This window comes from Mastigoproctus giganteus, chromosome 10 (assembly GCF_048544385.1).
Source record: "Mastigoproctus giganteus isolate SK-2022 chromosome 10, ASM4854438v1, whole genome shotgun sequence".
Lineage (NCBI taxonomy): Eukaryota > Metazoa > Arthropoda > Arachnida > Uropygi > Thelyphonidae > Mastigoproctus > Mastigoproctus giganteus.
In genome coordinates, this window is record NC_143584.1 from 221,687,754 (window position 1) to 221,711,574 (window position 23,821).

The 23,821-nt window shown below is 34.6% G+C and overlaps 1 protein-coding gene across 1 annotated transcript in view; it reads right to left on the minus strand.

The window, feature by feature from the left end:
• Positions 1–23,821, minus strand: part of LOC150079956 (serine/threonine-protein kinase haspin-like) — a 46,525-nt gene that overhangs the window by 13,197 nt on the left and 9,507 nt on the right. The window contains exons 3-9 of the mRNA XM_090383290.1: positions 21,071–21,183; positions 11,193–11,369; positions 10,144–10,209; positions 6,931–7,022; positions 5,348–5,421; positions 4,510–4,741; positions 2,015–2,084 (exon numbers count right to left, since the gene is read on the minus strand). Coding sequence (XP_090239416.1) covers positions 2,015–2,084; positions 4,510–4,741; positions 5,348–5,421; positions 6,931–7,022; positions 10,144–10,209; positions 11,193–11,369; positions 21,071–21,183 — 824 coding nt within the window. The remainder of the gene's footprint in view (positions 1–2,014; positions 2,085–4,509; positions 4,742–5,347; positions 5,422–6,930; positions 7,023–10,143; positions 10,210–11,192; positions 11,370–21,070; positions 21,184–23,821) is intronic.

The following is a 23,821-nucleotide window of genomic DNA, read 5'->3' on the forward strand; positions in this document are numbered from 1 at the left end:
TCTAGTTAAACATAGTCTATTGTATGCAAACTAATTATATATTGTTTTCCGGATTTTCAGGAATTCTGAGACCGAGCACATTTAAAACAAGTGTTGTATATATCTGTTTATATAATAATTACTGTTTCTTGGTGGATTGAGGATAATTTGTGGAATTTTCTCCACTAGTGATTCACTTTTCATTTTATTTAATTATTCGCTCACTCCAAGTTCAGGAAGTGAGATAGGCACCCACCGGTATTGCACTACCTCCGGTGGGTGTGGGACTTTTGCATTCGGCACAAACAGACAATGTAAACCCGGGCCTAGAGAAGGGCACCAGGTAGCAGCTGCCTTGTATCGGCGGTGTTATAATACAGCACACATGTTTTTAAGCCAACTTTGTAGAGGTTCTACGGCTGTACAGATGAACTAGGTGGAGATGGGCTTTGCCTAGGAGCCACCCTTGATTCTGGGATACATCAATGCTATGCACCAGGAGATCATATATAATATAGTATTTTATATATGTATAATGAGAATGTTAATGTATATAAAATTGTATATACATTTTGTAACTTTTGTAACTTCTTCACTTTAGTTGCCCTGACCAATTTCTTTTGTCCTTTTTTGCAATCAATTTTGACTTTTGTTCTCAGTAACTGATGGTCACTTTCAACACTAAAATGGTTTAAGACTGAACAGTCAGTGAATATTGTTTTATTGTTTGTCAGTATGAAGTCAATTTCACTAGTATTTCTAAGAGGTCTCTTTCATGTCTATTTTCATTGGGCAGAATCATGGATAAGAGTATTTGTCTTCAGTGAGAGCAGAAAGTCTCTCTGAGACTGAAGTCAAATGCAGATAATGCATATGAATTTTGATTTCATTTCATACTGTGTTAAAATAGCCCTGCAATCCTATAGTATTGAACATTTCTTGTTGGGATTTTTTTCCTGACAACTACATGTAAACAGGAGAAGGATTGTGGTAATATGCCCTGGTGACAGTGTGGTAAATTTTTTTAAAATGAAGATCACATCATGCTGGTCCTAGAAAATTAACAATGTTACTTTACCAGTAGATTCTTGCACCATTGCCTCCTTCAGAATAGTATATGAGAATGCTAGAACATTTAGAGATTTCAAAATCAAAATGCTAATCCAGATCTTATTCAACAGTCACCAGTCGGAGAAACCAAGTAATTCTGGTGATTATCACACAAGGTCAACGGTTGTTCTGCAGAATTATTTTTGCATCTTCTGGAAAGGTAACAGTAGTCAAGAACTCCATTAGACTAAAACCTTATGTATGTAGAAGTGGTTCTGCCTGTTTTACACAGATGCCAAACTCAAATTGAATCCACAAGCCAATTTGTGAAATGTTACATCACAGCATTCTGTGATTAATTCCTCTTTCAAGACAGTAGGTACAATGGAATTTCTGCCTCACAAACATTAATGCATCTCCACAGAACTGCTTCTATCACTCCGTAAAAGTGCTGTATGACAATCAATCTTTTCCATATACTGTACATATCTCCTCATGAATGTTTTTTAGGTTCCTCCCCTCCTTGAAAATGGATGATGTATATATCTAATAGAATGACAACTGTATGGCGACCAAAATCACACAATGAGCTATCTTGCAAAAACTAGAACATATCTCTAGGGTTATTCTTCCTAGGTGAATATAGCTCATTACTGAACAACTCTTTAAAACAGCTGAGATGTCAGTATTTCTAGAAAAGTTAAGTCAGTAGTAAAAGAATGGCTATAAGACAATTTAAATCAGCTTATATATTTACAAAAAAAAAAAACCCTTGAAGACCCACTGCCCCAGATGAACCATAATTCCTTTCTATAATAATGATAAAATTAATGAGGTAATACATGAGGTATATTATTTACCACACCTAAATATTTTAAATAGCAACATCAACTTAGAAATTAAGAATAGCAATTTAGAAATATCATACTGATATTACACACTTGTTTTTACTGATATAAAAATTAGAAAAACTGAATATACCTACTTATTGTTTATATCATATTTATTCTCTGTTGAGGTCAGGTCCTCTTCACTTTTTCTGTATCCAAAATTATCTGTAAATAAATGTCCACTATAAATTGTTTTTTTTTTGTCATTATTACAATTCAGTATTCTCTCTCTCTCTTCCCCCTCCACTTCTCTGATATGTACAGATAGTTCCTGACTTTATGAGTTAATTCATTCCTAACGCACGCTTGTAAAGTGAAAACTCGTAAATTGGGAATTTATTTCCCATAGACAATGTTAAAAAGAGGGATTACGTTCTCAACAATGAAATTTGACCATATTAATGTTAAATAAAGATCAACAAAACAATAGTTTATGCTTAAACAATGATTTATTTATCAAAAGAAATTAAAACATAGCCTTTAAAATCAAGCAAATTATAATAATAAAGAAATTATTTATGTCATACAAATGTTAAAAAATATTTATTCTTCATCATCATCAAATAAATGCACACTCGTTGATTCACTCGTTGTTGGCTTGACACTTGTTGTTGGAAGCAAAAGGAGTCACCTTCTTCGGAAATGCTTCAAGAGTCATTTGTTTCCAAGACAGTCTTCTCTTTTCTTTATAAATTCCATGATAGTACACAAGCATTTTTTAAATCTGTAGCAACTTTTCTAGTGCGCTTCAAATTTGAATCTTGTGACTTGAAAATCTCAATTGCTTTTTTTATGTGCTGAAAAGCTTCATTAAGCCCTTTGAGAGTGAAGGAGCAAACAGGAGTTTCAGCTGTTAAATCTTCTTCTTCCTCAGCTTCTGAGGAAGAAGATTTTGCCATTTCAAGGAAGTTTTCATTTGTGAGCTCTCTACTGTGTGCTTGAAGCAGCTCAGTGACGCCAGTTGTAGAGACTTCAAGCTTCGATTGGTTAGCAATATTAACGACTGCTTCGGTTTCATTTTGTACGATCACTGCTAGTTCTTGACATCCTTCAAAATTATCAATAAACTGTTGACAGAGTTTATTCCAAGCACTCCTCATGTTCTTCTCTGTAATTTTGTCCCAGGCTCAGGCTTGTTTTATTATTTTGATTGCATCTAAAATATGGAATTCTTTAAGAGTTTGACCACTCTCCTTATTTCTGCCTGAACAAATAAATGCACATACACAGTAGTACTGTATTGTATAGCTATGCGTGTGGTTTGAAATGCCGTATTTATGAATGCTTGGCATTTGTTTGTTGCAATTAATGATCATATTTTGATTCTGTTGATATTTAAAAAAAGAACTCATAAATCCGGGAACCCGTAAAGTGAAAACTCGTAAAGCAGGAACTGCCTGTATACGCATAGGTCTAGCTAACTGTATATTTTAATGTTATATTACACTGAATAAGAAAAGGAAGTGGCTGGAGAGCAATATGCAAGAGCACATTTCTATTTTCACAGCAAACACACAGCAACAATAGCCATACAAAGGACAGAACTCATTGATAATTGTTAATGAGAGCATACTAGGTGGTAGATGGCTCTCATCAACCAGTGTAACCCATTTAGTTTCTAGAGCAAAGTTTCCGGCATTCCCCCCATCCCCTACTTCTCCAACCCATGCACGGTAATAAGTACTATAGGTTTTGCTACCTTTCATGTTTGGGATTTTCATAAAAGAAAGAAGATTCAAGGGTTCTAATGGCATTAAAGTACAATTTTCAAGGATAGTAGTTATATAATTTACTTAGATTTCAGAATGGCTTTTAATATAATTTCAGATGAATATTTTCTGTATAAGTAGAGAAGTGTGGTATTGGTGTAGGGGGTGGGTAGACTGCTATAGTGGATAAAGGAATGGTTAACTAATAGAAGATAAAGAGTGGTTATAACTGGGCAGTGCTCTAAATGGACCAGTGTTACGAGCATAGCTCCTCAAGATTCTGTGCTACAGCTATTACTGTTTCTAATTTTCATTTATGATATTGGTGAGGTATCACAAGTTTCATTTTAAAATTTGCTGATGAACACTACTGAAGATGAAAATGACCTGGGGGTTGTAATACAATCCAGCATGAAGTTCACTTAACAATGTGATAAGGCTTCTGGGACAATGTACAAGGTACTGTCAATGATATACAGGAATTTTGTGAGTATTAGTTAATAATTTAGAAATTATGCCTAATTTCTAAAATTGCATATTAAATAAAGTTTGGTATTATATTATAAAGTAATTAAAGAAATTTAAATTACAACAGGGTTCCAATTTTAAAGTCTGCATAAATATAACTTGACCACAGAGTAATAATTATTTTTTAACTATTATGTTTGATTTCACTCTAAAAAAAAAAAGTTGTGATTTGATAATTCTACTACTAATCTGATATTCTACTACTGCTCTATCGGCACTGCACTTAAATTAGTTACTGAAAACTGGAAAAATTAATGGAGAAAATTGTATCAATTAGTATTTGCATTATAGGTTTATATCTTTCTTAGGAACCTACATCATACATTTTAAAACAGAAACTTTGTATGGCTTACCAAAATTTCCAGAAGAAAAAGTGAAATCTGTAATATTAGCTTTGATTCCACATGTGACGATTGAATATATTCTGCGATTTAGCCAATATTTAAGGACTACTGATGAGCATGGCTGTATGTGAATGTTGTTGGCATGAAGATTTCCATGTTTAAATTGGTAAGCTTCTTCTGCTACTGCCAAAGCACAGGCTATTTGCAACAAAATACTTACACAGAGTCGGGAATCAGTAATCTGTCAAGTAAAGTTATTTTAATTAAAAAAAAAAAGTAGAAAAATCTGAAAACTGCTATAAAGCTATCATCATAAGTTTGTTTTAATTACGTTTTATTTATGATGTACTATCATCATAGTTGTTTTAACTTACCTTATATTACTATATAAGGTAAGTTAAAACAATTAAAAAGAACTTTTATTAAAAAGCAAACAAACAAACAACATGAATAATTCATATTCAAGAACTATGGAATAATATTTCTCTGCATTTAACTTTTTATTAAAAAATTTTGAAATCATGACCACGAATTACTCATGGCCAAAAAACCCGCAGTCCCTGCCCATACAAATGGGATATAAGGATAAACTTGGTGCAAAAAAGGAGACAAATGCTTTTTTCGAGACCTATATGGGTCTCAAAAAAAAAGAAGAAACATTTTTGTTCATTTTCGTACCAGGTTTTCTAAGTTTAAGAGACAATAGAAAATTTCCATATATCTTTTAAGTATAAGGGTGAAAAGTGAAAGAAGAAGATACAGCACCCAATTCTCATTCAAAACTTGCATCTGACATTAACTTCGTATACAAGAAATACATTATACGTGATGACAAAATCATTCTTACCTCAGTAGATTCTAAAGATTTTCCACAGTATTCATATTCAATAACAATATAAAGTTGATTTTCAGGAAAGTAACCTAAAAATAATAAATGCCATTCTATATCTGTAAATATCTATATAAATAATCTTAGAAAGCATTCAGTATTTCATATTGATATTCTGAGTCTAAAAGAAGTCTCTACTTTTAGAAATAACAGTATATAAACTTCTTAAAGTGAAAATTTTGAATCAGTTTGACTGAATTAAAATTCCTAACCAATTTTACAAGACACTAAAAAAGAACTATAAATGATCACAATCCAATATATTCAAAATTACATAAAAACCATCTGCTTTATAATGAAATCCTTGGTTCACTGCCTTCCGGTGCCACAGTCGACAGGATTATATATACCACTATACTATACTAAGCAGCAATATAGCTGTTGCAAACGCTGCAACAGCCATATAACAACAGATATCAAAAAGAAAACATTAAAATTTCACATTTATTCTCGAATGTCATCCATATATAATTGTATCTTACAGCAAACTTGTTTATTAAAATTAAATTATATTTATAAAAACATTATATTATAATGATAAAAGTACTCATGTAAAAACATAAAATATTAAGTTTGTAAAGGACATTACACAGAGTATTAACTATAAAAATAATGTAATTAAAGGTGAAGGTGAGGAAGTTTTTTTAAAAAATTTCCTAATCCTTTGGTAATGTATATTTGGGAAATTAATTAGAAATTTTTTGGGGAATGCAGTTCTTTTCACAGATAACTTTGTTCTATTAGTTTGCTTATTACCTATTAATGAAGATGAAATAAAAGTTTGGGATGTGTGTGTGTGTGTGTGTGTGTGTGTGTGTGTGTGTGTGTGTGTGTGTGTGAGAGAGAGAGAGAGAGAGAGAGAGAGAGAGAGAGAGAGAGAGAGAGAGAGAGAGAGAGAGAGAGAGAGAGAGAGAGAGAATGAAGTGATGAAGATATGCTAACTCAAGCAAGGTATACTCAATTCTTTAATATAGTATGTCTCATTGTTCTCCTATCACCCTCTCTCTCTCTCTCTCTCTCTCTCTCTCTCTCTCTCTCTCTCTCTCTCTCTCTCTCTCTCTCTCTCTCTCACATACACACTGTGAAATAAAATACACCCTTAAATTCCTATAGTATTATCTAATAGTTGCTCTAGATCCATCCTAGAGAAATATCAATAGGTTCGGTCCAGTGAACTATCTAGTGGTTGACCTGAACAAAAAAAAAAAAAAAAAAACACTTTAAAACTGTACTCACTGATCAGCCAATCATAACCTCAAAAGACATGACTTATACTGCATAGCAGAAATGGAGAGGCTGGAGCAAAATACGGAAACATTCCTAAAGTGGTAGCATTCATTAGGTGTGAGAACAGTCTACTATCAAAGGCAGGGCTACTCCTCTGTGGGATGTAGATGCCACACCTTGACCCCTTGAATATAATTCCACATTCATCCTGTACACTTTAAAAACAAACTGAGACGTAAACAAAACTATGTTACAAATAATGATTAACAAAAAAAAAAAAAAGAAAAAGAAAAGAAAGGATAATAAAAACTTACTTGGTTGTGTTTTGCAGCTTACATTCCACATTTCAAAAGTCTTCCAAGACCAGTACAGCAGCAATGGAAAACTATCTCTTACACAACTCACTCTAAAAGAAAGAACTGCTATAAATATATTTCCAAAAATAAGAGCACCAAGGTTGTGTGTGTGAAAAACTTAAAACATTTTGAATGTAAAATGACTTTTTCTTTTCTTTTCTTTTCTTTTAGCAATTGCTTTAAATTGATTTAAATTTGTGTGGATGGCAAGTCCTTTCACACCTAAAAACAAATTATGAATAACTAACAGTTAAATTCCATATTCATCACTTCAAGCTTCCAATAAGCAAAGTGGAGGTATTGCACTAGGTAATGAGTGATATCTAACACCTAGTACTGTTTAGTGACATGGGGGTGCATCCCATTGTGTGATGTGGATGCCACACTTTGACTCCTGCTTACATTGGTTCACATCTGGGTGGTCACCTCCATCAAGCCAGATGCAGTGTTTTGGACCTTGCACAAATGGAGGAGGGGAACATTTCCAGGATTACTAAGTCCTGCCATCGAGCAAGGCGCAAACAGTGGTGTAGAAGACCAGATTTCACTGAAATTGGCTCACAACTGGGACTCCCGAATATCAGTTTCATCAACATTTTAGGCAAGGTAGCATGCCCTAGCCTGTCATGCCTAGAAGAATGTCTGTGACAAGCCTCATGGACCATATAAACTTAAGCAAAGAGCTATGGAAATATATATAATTCATATACAGGTAGTGCAACATAGAGCTATATGCTTAAATGGTGAAACAGCACCATTTAAGCCCATAGCTGTATGAAAAAGCAAACAGATTGCATTAAAGTTTCAGACACTGTTTCAGAGATTGCAGACATCTGGGTGGTGCTTAATTAAGAACAGATGGCAATATTCCTCTCCCTTCAGAAAAGTGCTACTTTACTGAAGTGCAAGAGTAATGATGCAATTTTTGACTTATAGAGACGCTTTTTATACAAACTTTGTTTTCATATAGTTATGAACTTAAATTAAGCTACTGCATTCCAAGTATGATAGCAGTTGTATGATAGTAGTGTTAAGAATTAAAAAAATGCAGTTAAACTTCCCAAATTTGGCAATCCATTTTCCGGCACCATCCAGAGTTGACTGTGCAAGATGGAGATTTCACTTTAGAGCTATAAAAGTTTCTGCCACACTCCAACCATATAGAAAAATTTGTCAGAAGTATGTGATTGCCCCACTATTCATGAACAATATTATTTAGCTTATTGACAATTAGCAATGGAGAACTCAAAAGGAAATTTCTGGAACTGGCAATTTATACAAGAAGCATTGGGATGACATAACACATTAACGAATGGCAAACAATTTTTAGATTGTTGTGTTTGTAAAAAATATCAACATAATGACTTTCATCCATATGTATTTCAGCAGAATTTAAAAAAAAAATTAAAAAAAAAAATTAAAAAAAAAAAAAAAAATATATATATATATATATATAAATGTTGTTATTTGGTTTTCAGGAGCATTAGCAACTAAGGCCATATTGCTCCAGGGATATGCGGTAGTCATTCCCTGACCTTTCTGCATCCTCCGTGGTGCCTCTGTAGCCAGGTGAGAAGGAGCAGCAGTGCGTAGCACATGCTTCTTGATTAGACCAGGGTTCGAGCCCGTCACTACCAAATACGGAGGATGCGGAAAGGTCAGGGAATGACCACCGCATATCCCGGAGCAATATGGCCTTAGTTGCTAATGCTCCTAAAAACCAAACAACAAACAAACATCCTCCGTATTTGGTGGTCACAGGCTTGAACCCCGGTCTAATCAAGAAGTGTGTGTGTATTGCACTGCTGCTCCTGCCCACCTGGCTACGGAGGCACCATATATATATATATATATATATATATATCAAAGAGTGTTATTTATGTACATTATTTAAGAGTTAGTAATAGTATTTTCCATAAATAGTATTTTTTCTCTCTCTCTCTCTGGCTGAATGTAAATTTCCATATGTATTGCTATACATATATACAAATCTATTTTTATACAAATTTCTATACATATTATGCAACTATCCTCTTTAAATTTAAATTCATGTCCTCATGTGTGTCATCTGAGAAAGAGTAAATTATCAGCATTTAGTTTACTTAACTGTTTTAAAGTCATACATTTCAATCAGGTCGACATGCAGATATCTCGTTTCCAGAGGTGGAAAAATTTACAGAACATAAAAGAATAGTCTTTCTTCATAAGAATATCCTTTTGCCCTCAACTAATATAGTTGCTCTTTTTTCACACACTTTCCAACAGATCAATGTCCTTCCTAAAATGGTTTCCAAACCTGTATGTCATTGAAGAAGTGGTAACAATATATATCATGAAACGTTTGACCCCAATTATGTACATATTTCCAATTTGTAAATAAACATAATAATACCAATGTAGATTTTTAATGCTTTCTTTATTATCTTCAAACAACACAGTTTACCTACACATCATGCTGCTCAAGGAATACCTTAGAACAGCGGTTCTCAAACTTTCTGAGCCCATGCCTCCTTTGACCTGTAAAATTTTCCCGGCACCTCTCTTGAAGTAAAACATCTATAATTATGCAATTTCTTATTTTTAATATGTTAATAAAATAATTATTAATATGTTTTGATGTGTTCTCTTCATCAAAAATACCCTAAATATTTTCTATAATTATTTACATTAATAATACAGATCAAATAGTAGTAGATATCTAATAGAAAAAAAATCATTGTTAATACATTTTTAATATTTGCCATGGAAATCTTACATAAACTATTACATCATCCGCGATGCCCCTGGTAAATTATGGTGCCTCCCCAGGGTGTCACGATGCAGAGTTTGAGAACCACTGCCTTAGAATATAATATTTTTTATGTGCTTGTATGTCAGGGTCAGGATGAGAGTGTTGCAATGGAAGCATCATCCCCAGGTGCAACAATTAAAGGATTTAATGGCTCCTACCATTAAATCCTTTAACAGGAGTTTAATAATGTAGTTAGTGTGGGAGGAGTGGGGTGCACAGCAATACCTTGTTCCAGCTGGAATTTATAGTGTGCATTGTGTTAATTCTTAAATTATCAATCCTACATAATGCTTTTAAGAAGTTATATTATGAATAAAAGTATCATTTATGTTCAGAGGTATGAAATACTTGTTTGAATTATTCTTCTAATATAAACTTACTTGTACAATGTAGGGAAATTTGTAGCATAACACTCACTGCTATAATCTTTTAGATTATTCAAGGCCCTATAATAAAATACAAACAAATAGCTATCATAGCAAACACTGAAAAAGTTTATCCTACTGATTAACAAAAATTAAGATTTGCTCTCCATTAATTATATTAAAAGTTCTTTTTTGCATGTTTTAATCTCATCCATAGGAGAATAGAGTTCAAGAGGGGTGTCCAGGCAATTACAAATATCCAAGACAGAACTGAAAACAACAACAACCACCAAGATCCTGAAACTACACTCTTATAAGTTCAAGACAGTCCAAGATTTTCTGCCCTCCAAACCAGAAATCCATTTGAATTTTGCACACCTGTGTATTGCGCAACCTGAATATAACTGGTAATGGCTAGATTGCATTTAATGGTCCAAACAAAAACCCACTTTTATCTCCATGGTGTTGCTAATATGCAGGGGTGTAAAAAAAGATGCAATAGTTTTGAATGCCTATATTTTTATGTATTTTTCTAGCATTATTATTCAAGAAAAAAACAAATTTATTAATCAGGAAAAAAAAAACAGGTATCACATATTGAAATATGTGATCCCCGTATATCCAAGACTATTTGTAGATTTCAATTGAAGTTTACCACAACTGTAGTTAATGTTTCTTTGGAGACATTCTCCACAGCAGCCACTATTTCACCTTTCTATTCTTCAATAGCATGGAGATTATTCTTGCAGACTGAATTCCTGTGATTAAGACCAGCTAATTCCATGCTATTAACATTTACAATTTACAGATGTTAGAGAATCTTAATTTAAATATATTTAAGAGGATAAATATTCTATAATGCATTCAGGAAATTGTTTAATAGATTTGTTTTCTGTAATCAAATAATGCAATTCTCAAACTAGAAACAAATATTTCAATCATCACAAAAAGTATCAGTAATGAAGACAAAAAAGAAAAAAAACCCTCCAATCCTGTTATTCAAATAAAAACATAATAAAATAAACATGCACTGTATATGTAAAATGTTTCAAATGAGAACTTACATTGCTGCTTTAACCTCTCTTTCTATGTGATTAATCAGATGGTGAAACTGGAACTTACATCTATTAAAGCCTTCAATTTTAAATATTTTGAACACCCGCACCTTCACAGATAAAAAAGAAGCCAGATACATCTCTCCATATAAATCTTCCTTTATTTTTTGACAAAAAATCTGCATCCTGGAATAAATAATTCAAAAAATACTTATTCCAATTTAAAACAAATGTACAATGTACATAAAGAAAAAAAAAAAAACATTATACAATAAGACTTGCTATCATGAAACCTGTACTCGCCCCCACCCCATAAAAAATGAAAGATAAAGAAAACTAATAATAATAAAATCTGATTACACTGGATATTAATGATAAAAAATAACAAAACAATGAAAATAAAGACAAACCCAATTTTAAGGATATAAAAAATTACAGTGATATTTCCTGATTTACAAATACAGGAACTCTCCGACTTACATAATACTCGACTTACAGAAATTCAACTTTACATAAGTTTTTGCCGACCGGTGCAAACTTAAAACGTATTTTGCATCCTGTAGGAATAAATGGAGGCATCGTGAAAATATTGTAATGCGAACCCAATAACACATTGTTTTTTTTTGTAATTTGTTCCAAGTCCTTGGAAGTTGAAAATTTCGCTATATTAATAAGCTATTTATCTCTCGAAAAGGTAATATTTATAATGGAAATTGCACTACCCTTTCATCGTTATCATATGTTCCTGTTAAAGAATCAATTTTGAATGCCTTTGTGACATTTTTCTAAGGCACGTTTCTGGAGGTCACGACCATAAAACAATAAAAACAATTTGCATTTTAAAAGGTAGTAAACTCGATCTTATTGCATTTGTGATAATACTGATAACTGCAATTGTGTGGGTTTTTACGCTATTATGGCGAAATGTGTTCCCCTTCACTGAAATCTTCAATCATATAAAAAAAATATATATATTTTCAAAATCTTCTCTTCATTCCTATTTACTTATTACAATGGTGAAAGGAAAGGGACCAACGGAAAATGCAAGTGCTGGCAGGTGCTAGGAAACCAAACAAAATTGATTTAGAAATGAAGATGAAAATGAAGTACGAAGCAGGACAAAGTTTGTCATCTACTGCAAGGGAATTAGGTCTCGCTGCTTCAACAGTGAACACTATTTTAAAGAACAGTGCACGTATAAAAGAACATGTCAAACGATCAACGCACTTAAAGTCAATAGTGATCACAAAATAGCATTCAGGCGCTATATCGAATATGGAACAGCTATTAATAATATGGATGGAAAAGATTCAGAAGTGAGTGCCCCTGAGTCTAATAACCATTCAAGCAAAAGCAACAAGTATTTATAAAGATATTAAGCACAAGTACGGTGAATCCCAACCCAAGTTCGTGGCAAACAACGGGTGGTTTAATAGGTTCAAGCATCACACTGGTTTCCACAACATTAAAGTATGCGGTGAAATCGCCAGTGCCAATTCTGCAGCTGCAGAGAAATTTTGTGATGTGTTGGAAAAAATTATTGATGCTATTCAACGCAGCAAATTTTTAACACTGACGGGACTGCTCTGTATTGGAAAAAAATACTGGATCGAACATACATTGCCAAAGATGCAATGTATGTTCGATCCTTGAGGTTGTCACAGACATTCTCTCAGATATGCAAGACAAGCTGTACTTGTTACCTGGGAGTCTAAAATGCTGATGGAACTGATATTCGGGTGACACTCAAGTCAAGTGGACCCAATTTTGGCAAAGTCCAGATGGTCTGTGACAACCAAATCCTCTGCTTGCACCTTCACGATGGTGGGACTGTTAGTAATTCAAGGTATAACCCCCATGCACAAGCACACTGTGGGTGACCACCCAGGTGGGAACCAACGTAAGCAGGGGTCGAGGTGTGACGCCCACACAACATAGAGGAATGCCGCTCCTCTGTGTTACCAGGCAATACTAGGTGGTAGATGACTCTCATCAACCGGTGCAATATCACCACTTTGCTTATTGAAGGCTTGAAGTGGTGGTTTTTTTTTTTTTTTTTTTTAGGAGCATTAGCAATGAAGGCCATATTGCTCCGGGAATATGCAGTGGTCATTCTCTGACCTTTCCGCATCCTCCATATTTGGTAGTGACGGGCTTGAACCCCGGTCTAATCAAGAAGCGTGTGCTACGCACTGCTGCTCCTTCCCACCTGGCTACAGAGGTGCCTTGAAGTGGTGGAACCCATGTTTAGTCTCCAGAGCTAAGTTCCAGTCAACCCTTTCCCATATCTTAAATCATGCAGTATGACTGATGACTTTTGAGGTTATGATGGACATCATGGCAAGATCCAATCTTCCTTACATTTAAAGGGTACAGCTCTAAAACAGCGTTCGCAGGCCGGCCGCTAGTTAGTACACTGGACCGAACCTATTGGTAACTCTTTAGGAGGCTTCCAGATGAGCTAGTGTATAATCTTGCTACCTCTACTCTGCCAGACAGTGACTGGAGGGAGTCCGAGTAGTGTGTATGCGGGGGACATTGTCGAGGCCACGTTATGTCAAGGATCTGGGATATTCTTACCATGTGTACGCCATATCCAAAAATTTCATTACTTTTTGGAGTAATGGGGGGTATACTGCATGCCCCTCCCACTTTTTCTTACTATTGAATACACCATGAATTGTCAAACTAATAGAGTAAATTTATCTGTGAAAAGATCTAAACTTCCAAAACACTTCCTAGTTCATTTCACAAATATACGTGGTCTCAATTCAAATCTCAACGATGTCCATTTCCACTTGCAGTCTGCCAAACCCCATGTACTTTTTCTGACAGAATAATCTCAGTTATCAGTCGATTCAACTACTGCTCATCTCAGTTGCCCAAATTATTCGCTGTATGATTCTTTTCGCCTCAAAGGTGGTACTTGTGCATATGTCCATTCCGATATTCCCTGTCAGAGACTTGGTAATTTGGAATCTCCTCTTTTCAATTTTCTCTGGCTCAAAATCTCTCTACCTCATTCTGTCAAATTCATCTGTTGTGTCTACCATTCTCCCAACTCCACTAATCACTTGAAGCTCTTCGACTTCCTCTCTTTGCAACTTGACTTTCTCGGTTAAACTTTCCGAGAAAGTCAAGTTGCAGTGAGGTAATTTTCCTTGGTGATTTCAATGTTCACAACTCCAGCTGGCTTCCGTTTTCTAGTCACACCGACCCAGCTGGTCAAGATGCTGAGGCTTTTGCAATTACTAATGACCTTGTACAGATTGTTCATTTACCTACAAGAATACCACACAATCTTAACCATACAGCCAACTCGCTTGATCTATTTCTGACAAACAACCCTTCTAAGTACACGGTCGAAGTGAGTGGTGATTTAGGCACCTCAGATAACAACTTGGTGATTGTCTCTTCCCCAATGGGGCCTTTATCTCATGGCTATTCCCAACCTTGTGTTCTTTGGCATTACAAGAATGCAAAATGGGATGACCTGAGAGATTTCTTTTCTTCTTTTCCTTGGTTGGACTACAGTTTCAAAACTTCTGATGTCAATGTTTGCTCAGATCTTGTCAGTAAAATTATTCTGGTACTAATGGAATCCTTTATCCCACACTCCACTTTAAAATCTCGTCCTTTATCCAACCTTGGTTTTCCAATAAACGTACTAAGGCCATTCGGGAGAAGAATGTTGCATATCGTAATTGGCTTGTTTTGAATTCTTCAGTTTCCATTCCCACCATTTCCAACACACTCCATTCAATGCCTCCTGTGGTCTTCCGCCAAAAGGATGTCCGAAGGATTTTGACGAATCTTGATGCTGCGAAAGCTCCAGGTCCTGATGGTATTTCTCCACGTTCTCAAATCCTGCACCTCTGAACTTACTCCTGTTCTTTGCCGCCTTTTTTAATTTTCTTATTCCAAAGGTGTTTTTCCTTCTGCTTGGAAATTTGCTCATATCCAGCCAGTTCCTAAAAAGGGTGACAAATCCCTCCCATCCAATTATCGCCCCATTGCAATTACTTCTACTCTTTCTAAAGTAATGGAGAAATCAATTAACTGCCAACTCTTAAACTACCTAGAAGCCTTCCGTCGGATCAACAATCGCCAGTATCGATCCACTGGTGATATTCTGGCTTATGTTACCCATTTATGAACTAATTCAATGGAAAAGTTTGGTGAAACACAAGCAGTTACTCTAGACATCTCAAAGGCTTTCGATCGTGTTTGGCATAAAGGTCTTCTAAACAAGCTTACATCTTATGGTTTACAAACTGTTTTTTTGCAACTGGTTATCCAGTTTTCTCTCTGATCACTCACTGAAGGTGATGGTAGATGGCTCTCTGTCTTCTGACTTCTCCACTAATGCTGGTGTCCCCCAATGTTCAGTTCTTTCCCCTACTCATTTCCTCTTGTATATTAATGACCTTCTTTTGACCGTCAATCCTACCCATAGTTTTTCTGCTGATAGCACATTGCATTCCACTTTCCATTTTGAGAAACCTTGCCCTGCTCAATCAGCTTCAATTTCTCTAATATCCGCTACCAATTCCTTAAATGCCGAATCTCCAAGTAATTCTACAGTGGGGTAAAGACAACTTAGATGATTTTAATCTTCTAATCTTTTTCTTCTAAAATTTTTTAATCTTTTTGTTCTAAAACTCAGTCGTCTTATATCTAGCAAAAACGATCCTTCTGCTTCTATGCTTATCTTTGGTGACACTCCGATTTCTAGGCAAGTTGATATATCTCTTTTGGGGATTACCCTGACTTCTAATCTCTCTTGGCACAAGCACATTACGAATATTGCTTCCTCTGCTTCTAAAAAACTGGGTTTTCTCTTTCACTCTCAGCGTTTACTTTGAGGATTGGTTTAAATACTGCTTCATTCCCGAAGTTGAAAAATACAACGACGTTCCTTTCAAGATTTTGCTTCTATTAGATAATGCTCATGGACATCCCACGCATCTAGATGATTTAAATTTGAATGTGAGAGTCATATTTCTACCGCCAAACATGACTTCACTCATACAGCCTATGGATCAGGGTGTTATTTTGAATTTAAAAGCCCACTCAGACAATGCCTGAGCACAACATTTGCTCAGGCATTGTCTGCAGTAGACGATGAGAAAAATTTTACATTAAGAGACTTTTGGAAATCTTACAATATTTACCACGGCATCTTAAACATTAATAAGGGCTGGGCAGAAATTACTAAAAGTTGTTTAGATGGCAGAATTAAATGGCATGGAAGAAAATATGCTGACGGCACGTAAAAGGCTTCAAATAATTGGAAAAAAAAAAAAAAAAACGAATTATGTGAAGAGGTTACAGATAAGATTGTAAAGGTTGCAGAGACTTCAGTTGGAGGTTGCCAAAGTCGTGGAGATGTAAATAGAGGAAGAAGAGAAGGAATTATCTAACGAAAAACTTATCGACTTGCAGGCAGTGATAGTGAAAGAATTAAATGCTGATGAAGCTAAGGATGAACAAAATGAGGAGCTAAGATGCTTCATCACTAGAGATAGCAATGGCATTTCGTAAAATTGCATCGGCAATGGCGAGGTTTGAGAAGATGGATCCTGACAGCAAACGATTCTTAAAAGTTAACAGAGGGGTGAATGATATGCTTGCTTGCTACAAAGAAATCTATGATGAAAAGAAAAAAGCCACCATCCAGTCATCCATTAATATGTTCTTTCGTAAGGTGGAGCGGCCGACAACTTCTAAATCTACACAGCCCTCATCCTCAGCAGCGGTGTACTTATCAGCTGAAGATGTCAATTCTGGCAATGATGTTCGAGAGGTAAAACTTACTGACTCCTCTTTTTTTGTAATTTTATAATTTTTAAATTGTACGCTTTTGTAATTTTTCCTGCACATGAGATAAAAAAATTGAATAAATACACACAATAAATAATTCTATTTACATGTTCTTCGAACATTTATTTTTTGATTCAATCAATTCAGCAAGCACAGTTGCGAGTGCTGCACAAGCACGGGGAAAATTCTGGCTTACGGAACTTTCCGCAGAATGCAACCCTTACGTAAGTCGGGGAGTTCCTGTACGTGTTTCTCAGAAGTGTCATATAAATCAGGAGTGATTTTTTCATACATATAATGATATAAAAGAAGGATTGTGACCATTTTTTTTGTATCTTAGTTGCGTTGATGGATTCTTTACATAACGTGCAAACCGCAATTTATTTTTTAAAGCATGTATAGCACAGTAAAAACAAAGTAGTTCTGCAATGACAGAAAAATGTGATACAATGTCAATATTCTTTATTCTGAAATCCAGGTGTCCAGATCTTAATTTACCAGAGTTGTGAGTTTCAATATTTATTAATTAATTGTTTATTTTAAATTTCTTTCCTCAATTTGCTTAAATATAATAATGATGTACTATTAGCAAAACAAAGAAAGCACCATATTAAAAATTTTCATTCTTTTTCATTTTACTTTCAAAAGAAAGTAAAATGAAACAAAAAAAAAAAAAAAAAAAAAAAGGAAAAAAATAGAAAGTAACATCTTGTAGAGTTGCTGAGGTTGAGCATAAGCTTGTAAGATCAAGTTTTTATATTGAAAATTTGGTAATTGGATGGTCATCAGGGGATTTGACTTTTTTGTTATTAATTGCAAATATCACTAAAAGCGAAAATTTTGAAAACTGTATGCATTCTGTAATTGTTATTATCCATATGTTTTTTGCCATATCAGAGGACAAATAATGTTAAAAGAAATATACCATATCTTCTTGGAAACTCTAAAATCCCCTACATATTATGGTCTAAAGGTATACTAGGTGCGCATGGCAGTATCTTTATCTTTAGCTATAACTAGACAGCTAAAGTCAAAACAGCTATAGTCAAGACAGCTATAGTCAAAACATCCAAAAGCCAGCTTTTATTGTGACCATTTCATGTTGCACACAACATAGACAACAAAAAGTACAGTTACTAAATTAAATATATTGTTACCTGTAATTCATGGGGGTACCCCATGAATTACAGGTAACAATATATTTAATTTAGTAACTGTACTTTTTGTTAGCCAACTGTAGTTATTTGGACCTTAGCCAACTGTAGTTATTTGGACAACTCAATTAACAAGCTTCTTGAAGTATTCATGTGTGAGAAGTGGCTCAAATGGATGGAGATACCAAATTGTGATTTGACACCAACTGAATGAAGTGACCAATCATTTCCCAGATGTGCAAATTGGTTAAAAAAACTAGTTGGAATTAGGGAAGCATGAGACAGTCAAGAAATGTGGAATCAGCAATGTCCTTGAATGGCCATAAAGATGATGCACTCTTTGAAGAAAGTAAAAGTTTGTACCATAATATCAGTAATGAGTAAGGGTGAAGTGTTATGGCATCATACAATGAGTCAAAGCTTAATTTTATGCTATTTTGATTAGTAAGCACTTAAACATGGATGCATCTTATCATCTGGAAAATATGGTATATGCTAGAGAGAAGTTTTGGAACCAGCTGAATTAGTTTTTTGATGGTTTTGAAAAGTGTATGTGTCCATTCTTACTGTTCAATTTTGGACCTACATCTTGAAGTGTCAGAAGAGCTGAACTTAAGTCAGTGTCTGCTACCATATGATCATGGATCCAAATATGGGCTGAGAGTGCCAATTGAATTTTAATATTGACAAATACATACTGTATATGGGTAGTAATAATCCAAGAATAACATACCAATGGTGTGGTACCACAATCAAGGAAGTGGAAAATTAAAAATACCTGGGACAATTGGGCATTCAAAGTTTGCTGAATAGCGTACATGGACATGTACCATAGTGCCAGGACAGCTCACGGGGTTCTATCAGTGATATATATTTTCATTTGATCATGTGTATCCAGAAACAAAGGAGGGTAGTGCATTTCATGAAACTCATTTGCATGCCACATCACATTATGCTGCTTTTTGTTAAAGTGCTTCTGATATTTTTGTTGAAATCCATTGTCAGTGCCACAATAGTAGTTAGTCAAATTGCACAATTTGACAACAAAAGATTATTTACTTTATTGTATAATTAAAAGTTTCATCTATTTAATTTTGGTTAATACAGTAACTCCCCCCTTCCCCCACACACACACTTCCAAATGCAGGTTTGCTCACTGTGGATTTGAAACAATACAGCTTTATATTTATATACTAAAATTTTATATTCTGTACTTTTTTTTTTTTTAAACACATACATTTTAATCCAGCCTCTAAACAAAAGAACATGAAAATTATTGCTTTTGCTTCCCATAGATCATGGAGGTAGGTTTAGTAGGTAGCACAGAGAAGAGTATTTGTTTATGTTCAATCCACCACAGGTTCCCAAAAGTTTGAAAACCTGTGAGGGTTGTACTCACTTGGAATTAAAAAATGCTATATTATAACACACAGTTTGGGAACCACAGCAATCTACCCTCTTAATGATTCACTGATCAGTAACACACACGCACGCATGCACATGTACACACACGCAGTGTTGGGTGTGGATATGTTTCTGCTTCTAAGTAGATTTTTGTGTTTTTGACTAACATTTACATTTTTCTCGAATGTATTTGGGACTTGTTTTCATAATGCTCTGAAGATTATCAAATTTTGCTGTATCAAATGATGGTGGAGGATAGTCATTTTGTGCATAAATAGGTACATCATAATACAACACATTGTTTTTATAATTTTTTTCTTATTGCTTTTATGGGAAATGAACTTTACTATGATGTTTTTTTAATATATTTTATTAGCATAGTCTTTTTAATGCAGTATTCAAGTCTTTTTAATGCATATATAACCTTAACCTATCATAACCCTATCTTAACCCTATCATAACCTTAATTCCCTGTAAAGACCTTTTCAATGATATGTCTTTGTAGATGGAAAATCCAAAGAAAATGTGAACAAAATATTCAAGAACAATTCTGATAATGTTCTGGGGGGGAAAGGAATTTAACAGCAAAATAATCAAAAAAGATGTGATTTTTTGGTTAATTTTTAGCATATATTACTAGCTCGACTGATTGTTCCAAAGCATGATATGAATCAGTGATCGAATCATGATAGCTCACCCACTCATTGCTTTGATAGGCTACTAATTACCGGTAGTTTGTGTTAGAGTGAGCCGATGAACCTGACATCTATGCTCCCCCCTTTTCCGCTGGATTAAAATCATTAAAATTGGAAAAGTATTTTCCAATTTTAATCCAGCGGCAAATGGGGAGAAAGTACTGTATACTAAAGATTAACCCAGGAGGATTCAAGTGAAAAAAAAATTAGTTTCTCAAAATGAATTCCTCCCCCTTGATACTGGACTATCACTAAACTATTTTACAATTTTAATCCAGCAGCAAGGGGGGGGGAGTACTGTATAGTAAAAATTAACTGGACACCATATTATTTATTGTTTTTTGCTTGAACTCTTTAGTATAATACTCCCTTTAGCTTGAATCCTTTCCAAATAGTGGTAAAGTAACCTTACCTCTTTAGTATATGATATCAGCTCTACCTCTCCCCCCAACACCCTGCTAAAAGTAAGCCAGTCAAGCTTCCAATTACTATGGAGAAAGTAACCAGTAGGAGAGACTAGGCTTGTTAATAAGTGATTCATGTCACGCTTTGGAACAATCAGTTGGAGTTAGTACCGTATACTAAAGCTTAACCAATTTTTAAAATTCATTTATGTATATCAATTCCAAAATATTAACATTTTATATATAAAAGATATAGTATATTAGTTATACTCAGTTTAGGTGAAGCAGTTCAAGTCCCCCATCACCAAACAAAATTTCTGGGTGCACCACGGTAGTCTAATCAAAGGGACCATCAACCCCTAGCTGAAACCAAATATTAAATGAAACAGCAGAATAAATATACTTACCAGTAACTGATGGCACTGCTAAATTTTATAGTTTCCTCTGTTCCGGAAATACGCAGTGCTTCATTTGTCTCGACTTGGGTAGACTCAGCAGGTAGAACAAGTGGCTGAGATACCTAAAAGAAAAATTATTTACTTTTACTTTTCACTCTATTTTTAAAACATATGAGGCTACTTTATAGAGGTAGTTTCTCATTTTCATTTTTTACTATCAGTTTATATTTTCAGTTTTGTATTTAATATGCAGATCATAGCATAATATGAGGTGTGATCAAAAAGGTTGGTAATAACTAATATTTGAGAAATGAACATCCATCTGAACAGCTGGTAAGCTATTGAAACTTACCAGCTGTTCAGATGGATCTCCTTCAAAGTAGTCTGCTTGACACTGCAAATGCTGACTCCAATACTTATGAAACTTTTTCACAACACAATGAGATAAATCCAGTGAGCATGGCAGATGGGGGCCCAACATTGATGGAGTGCTTTGCAAGAAATTATTGAATGAAAAGTGCTAAGTGTGCAGGAGCATTGCTATGATGCTAGTATCAATTCCCAGAAGCCCACTTTTCCAGTTGTCTTTTCATAGAACAGTATTGTGCAATTGCTGTAAAACTATTTTTGTAGTATTCCTGGTTCACTGTTTTACCAGGGAAAAATTCATACACATACATTCATACAGTGTCTTCCACTGACAGGACTGGACCTTGTTTCCAGTCATAGTCATGCCATTCATCACCAGAAATAATGGAAGAAACAAAGTGTAGGTCAGCAGCAGTGTTGATGAATATCCTAACATGCAAGAAAACCACACCAACTTGCCTGAAACATGTTGCATTCCCAAATCTTATGTTAAAACTGACTGATATTTCCCATAAGAAATACCAGTTTCACTATCAACTTTATCAATAGTTAACCACTGTTCATTCCTCATCAGATCACAAATATGATCGATTCAATCACTAGTTTTTGAAGGCCAGAGTAGGGATTATATTTGATGGACAAGCGGCCCTGTGTCAAGCCACTGAAAATCTTTGAACATACAGCATCTTCTCTGAAAGTTGTTTTTCGCATTTTGTGTGTTTATATTGCACTTTTCCCTAATCGTCAACAAAATTTGATACAAATTTATTGTTCAGTAAAACCACTCATTTTAAAATGCAACAAAACACATAAAACATCTTCTATCACTAATTCAGACTGACAACAGATAAACAAGTGATTTATGCACTGAGTCACTAAAGAGAAACATTAAAGTGATGAGGGGTTACAAGGGTTCATAAGATAATAAAGCATATGTTAACAGTTTTCTAAGAGGAATAGTATTATATGCAAAATAAAAAATAGTAAATGGAAGAAACATTAATAAATCATTTGAATATGTGGAATTTATTGCACTAAATGTTTGACTGCAGAAATTACAACAAAGTGAATTCAAATAATTAACTTGTTACTTATTCAACGACAAACTGAAGGCTTTGGGCATCCTTTTTTGTCATGTGCTGTTTTACTTGTGGTGCTGGTTGCATTTCGGCTTCCTCTTGCAGTCTTACCCTTTGTTGCTCCAACTCAATCAGATCCTTGTTGGTCAGCTGAGCATTGTGCAATTCCAGCACCTCCATTACGTTACTTAAGTCTACTTCATCGAAGTTAATCTCAATTGCTAATTACAGAATCAGTAATTGAATTTCGGGGACACTGGCAAGTTCCTGAACACCATGAATGCACTCCAGCCATATTATTCTGCCACACTCCATTTGTTGTAGTCAGAGTGACTTCTGCCCATGATGTCACATGTTGTCCATGAACCTTTTAATATTATATCTCATTTAGAACTCACAATCTATCTGTCTCAGTGGCCAAAGGTTAATAGCATTTACAATAGTAGCCCACTGCAAATGTCATTGCCCCAGCGGCAATTTCTGCCAACTACTCGGGACAGTCTGTCCCTGAAAACAGGTAGTATTTATTAGCATGTAAATAACTTATATGCAAAACTATTTTATGCAATCTAGGTCATAAACATTATTAACAGGATGACTAGGCATGCTGTCAAAAACAAGCAAGGCCCTGTTGTTGAGGTTTTGTTCCTTACAAAACTTCTTGACAAGGGTATGGAAGAAGCATGTGAACTTGGCGTTTCCTTATTCTAATATCCTTTATTATATGTCTGTAAAATATCATACATTATAATAATCTTTACTGTATTTGGCAGTAAGTATAAGCAGAAATATAACATCATGATTTAAAGCCAGGAATCATAACAGAGCAGGGAACTGTAAAATTATGTAAGTTGAAACGTCAGGTTTTAGTTTTACAAATATAAACTTATCAGTCATTCTGGATTTTGGGCATAAACCATTTTGAATTTCTTTGTAGCAATATTTCATGCTAACTGCCTATTCTTCCAGGGGCTCACATCTGGTGAGTATGGGCATGCCAAACCCAGGGTACTGAGCTGGATATCATCATTCTTCTTTTTCTTGGTGATTCCTTTCTACTTCTTACTCTCTCTCAGGGTAACTCGGGAATTTTTTTTTTTTGCTGGTGCATCATAAGCCTCAGGCTTCCTTGCACCATATGGCTAATAATAATAATAATAATAATAATGAAAAGAAAAAACATTTCTTTGAAATGTTTGTTTTTTGAATTTAACTTTGTTTTTTTGAATTTGAAGTTAACATTTCTTTGCCTCTAATTCATTTAATATTGGCTCTCAGCTTTAAAAGTTGGAAGATCTCTGGTTTTAATGTA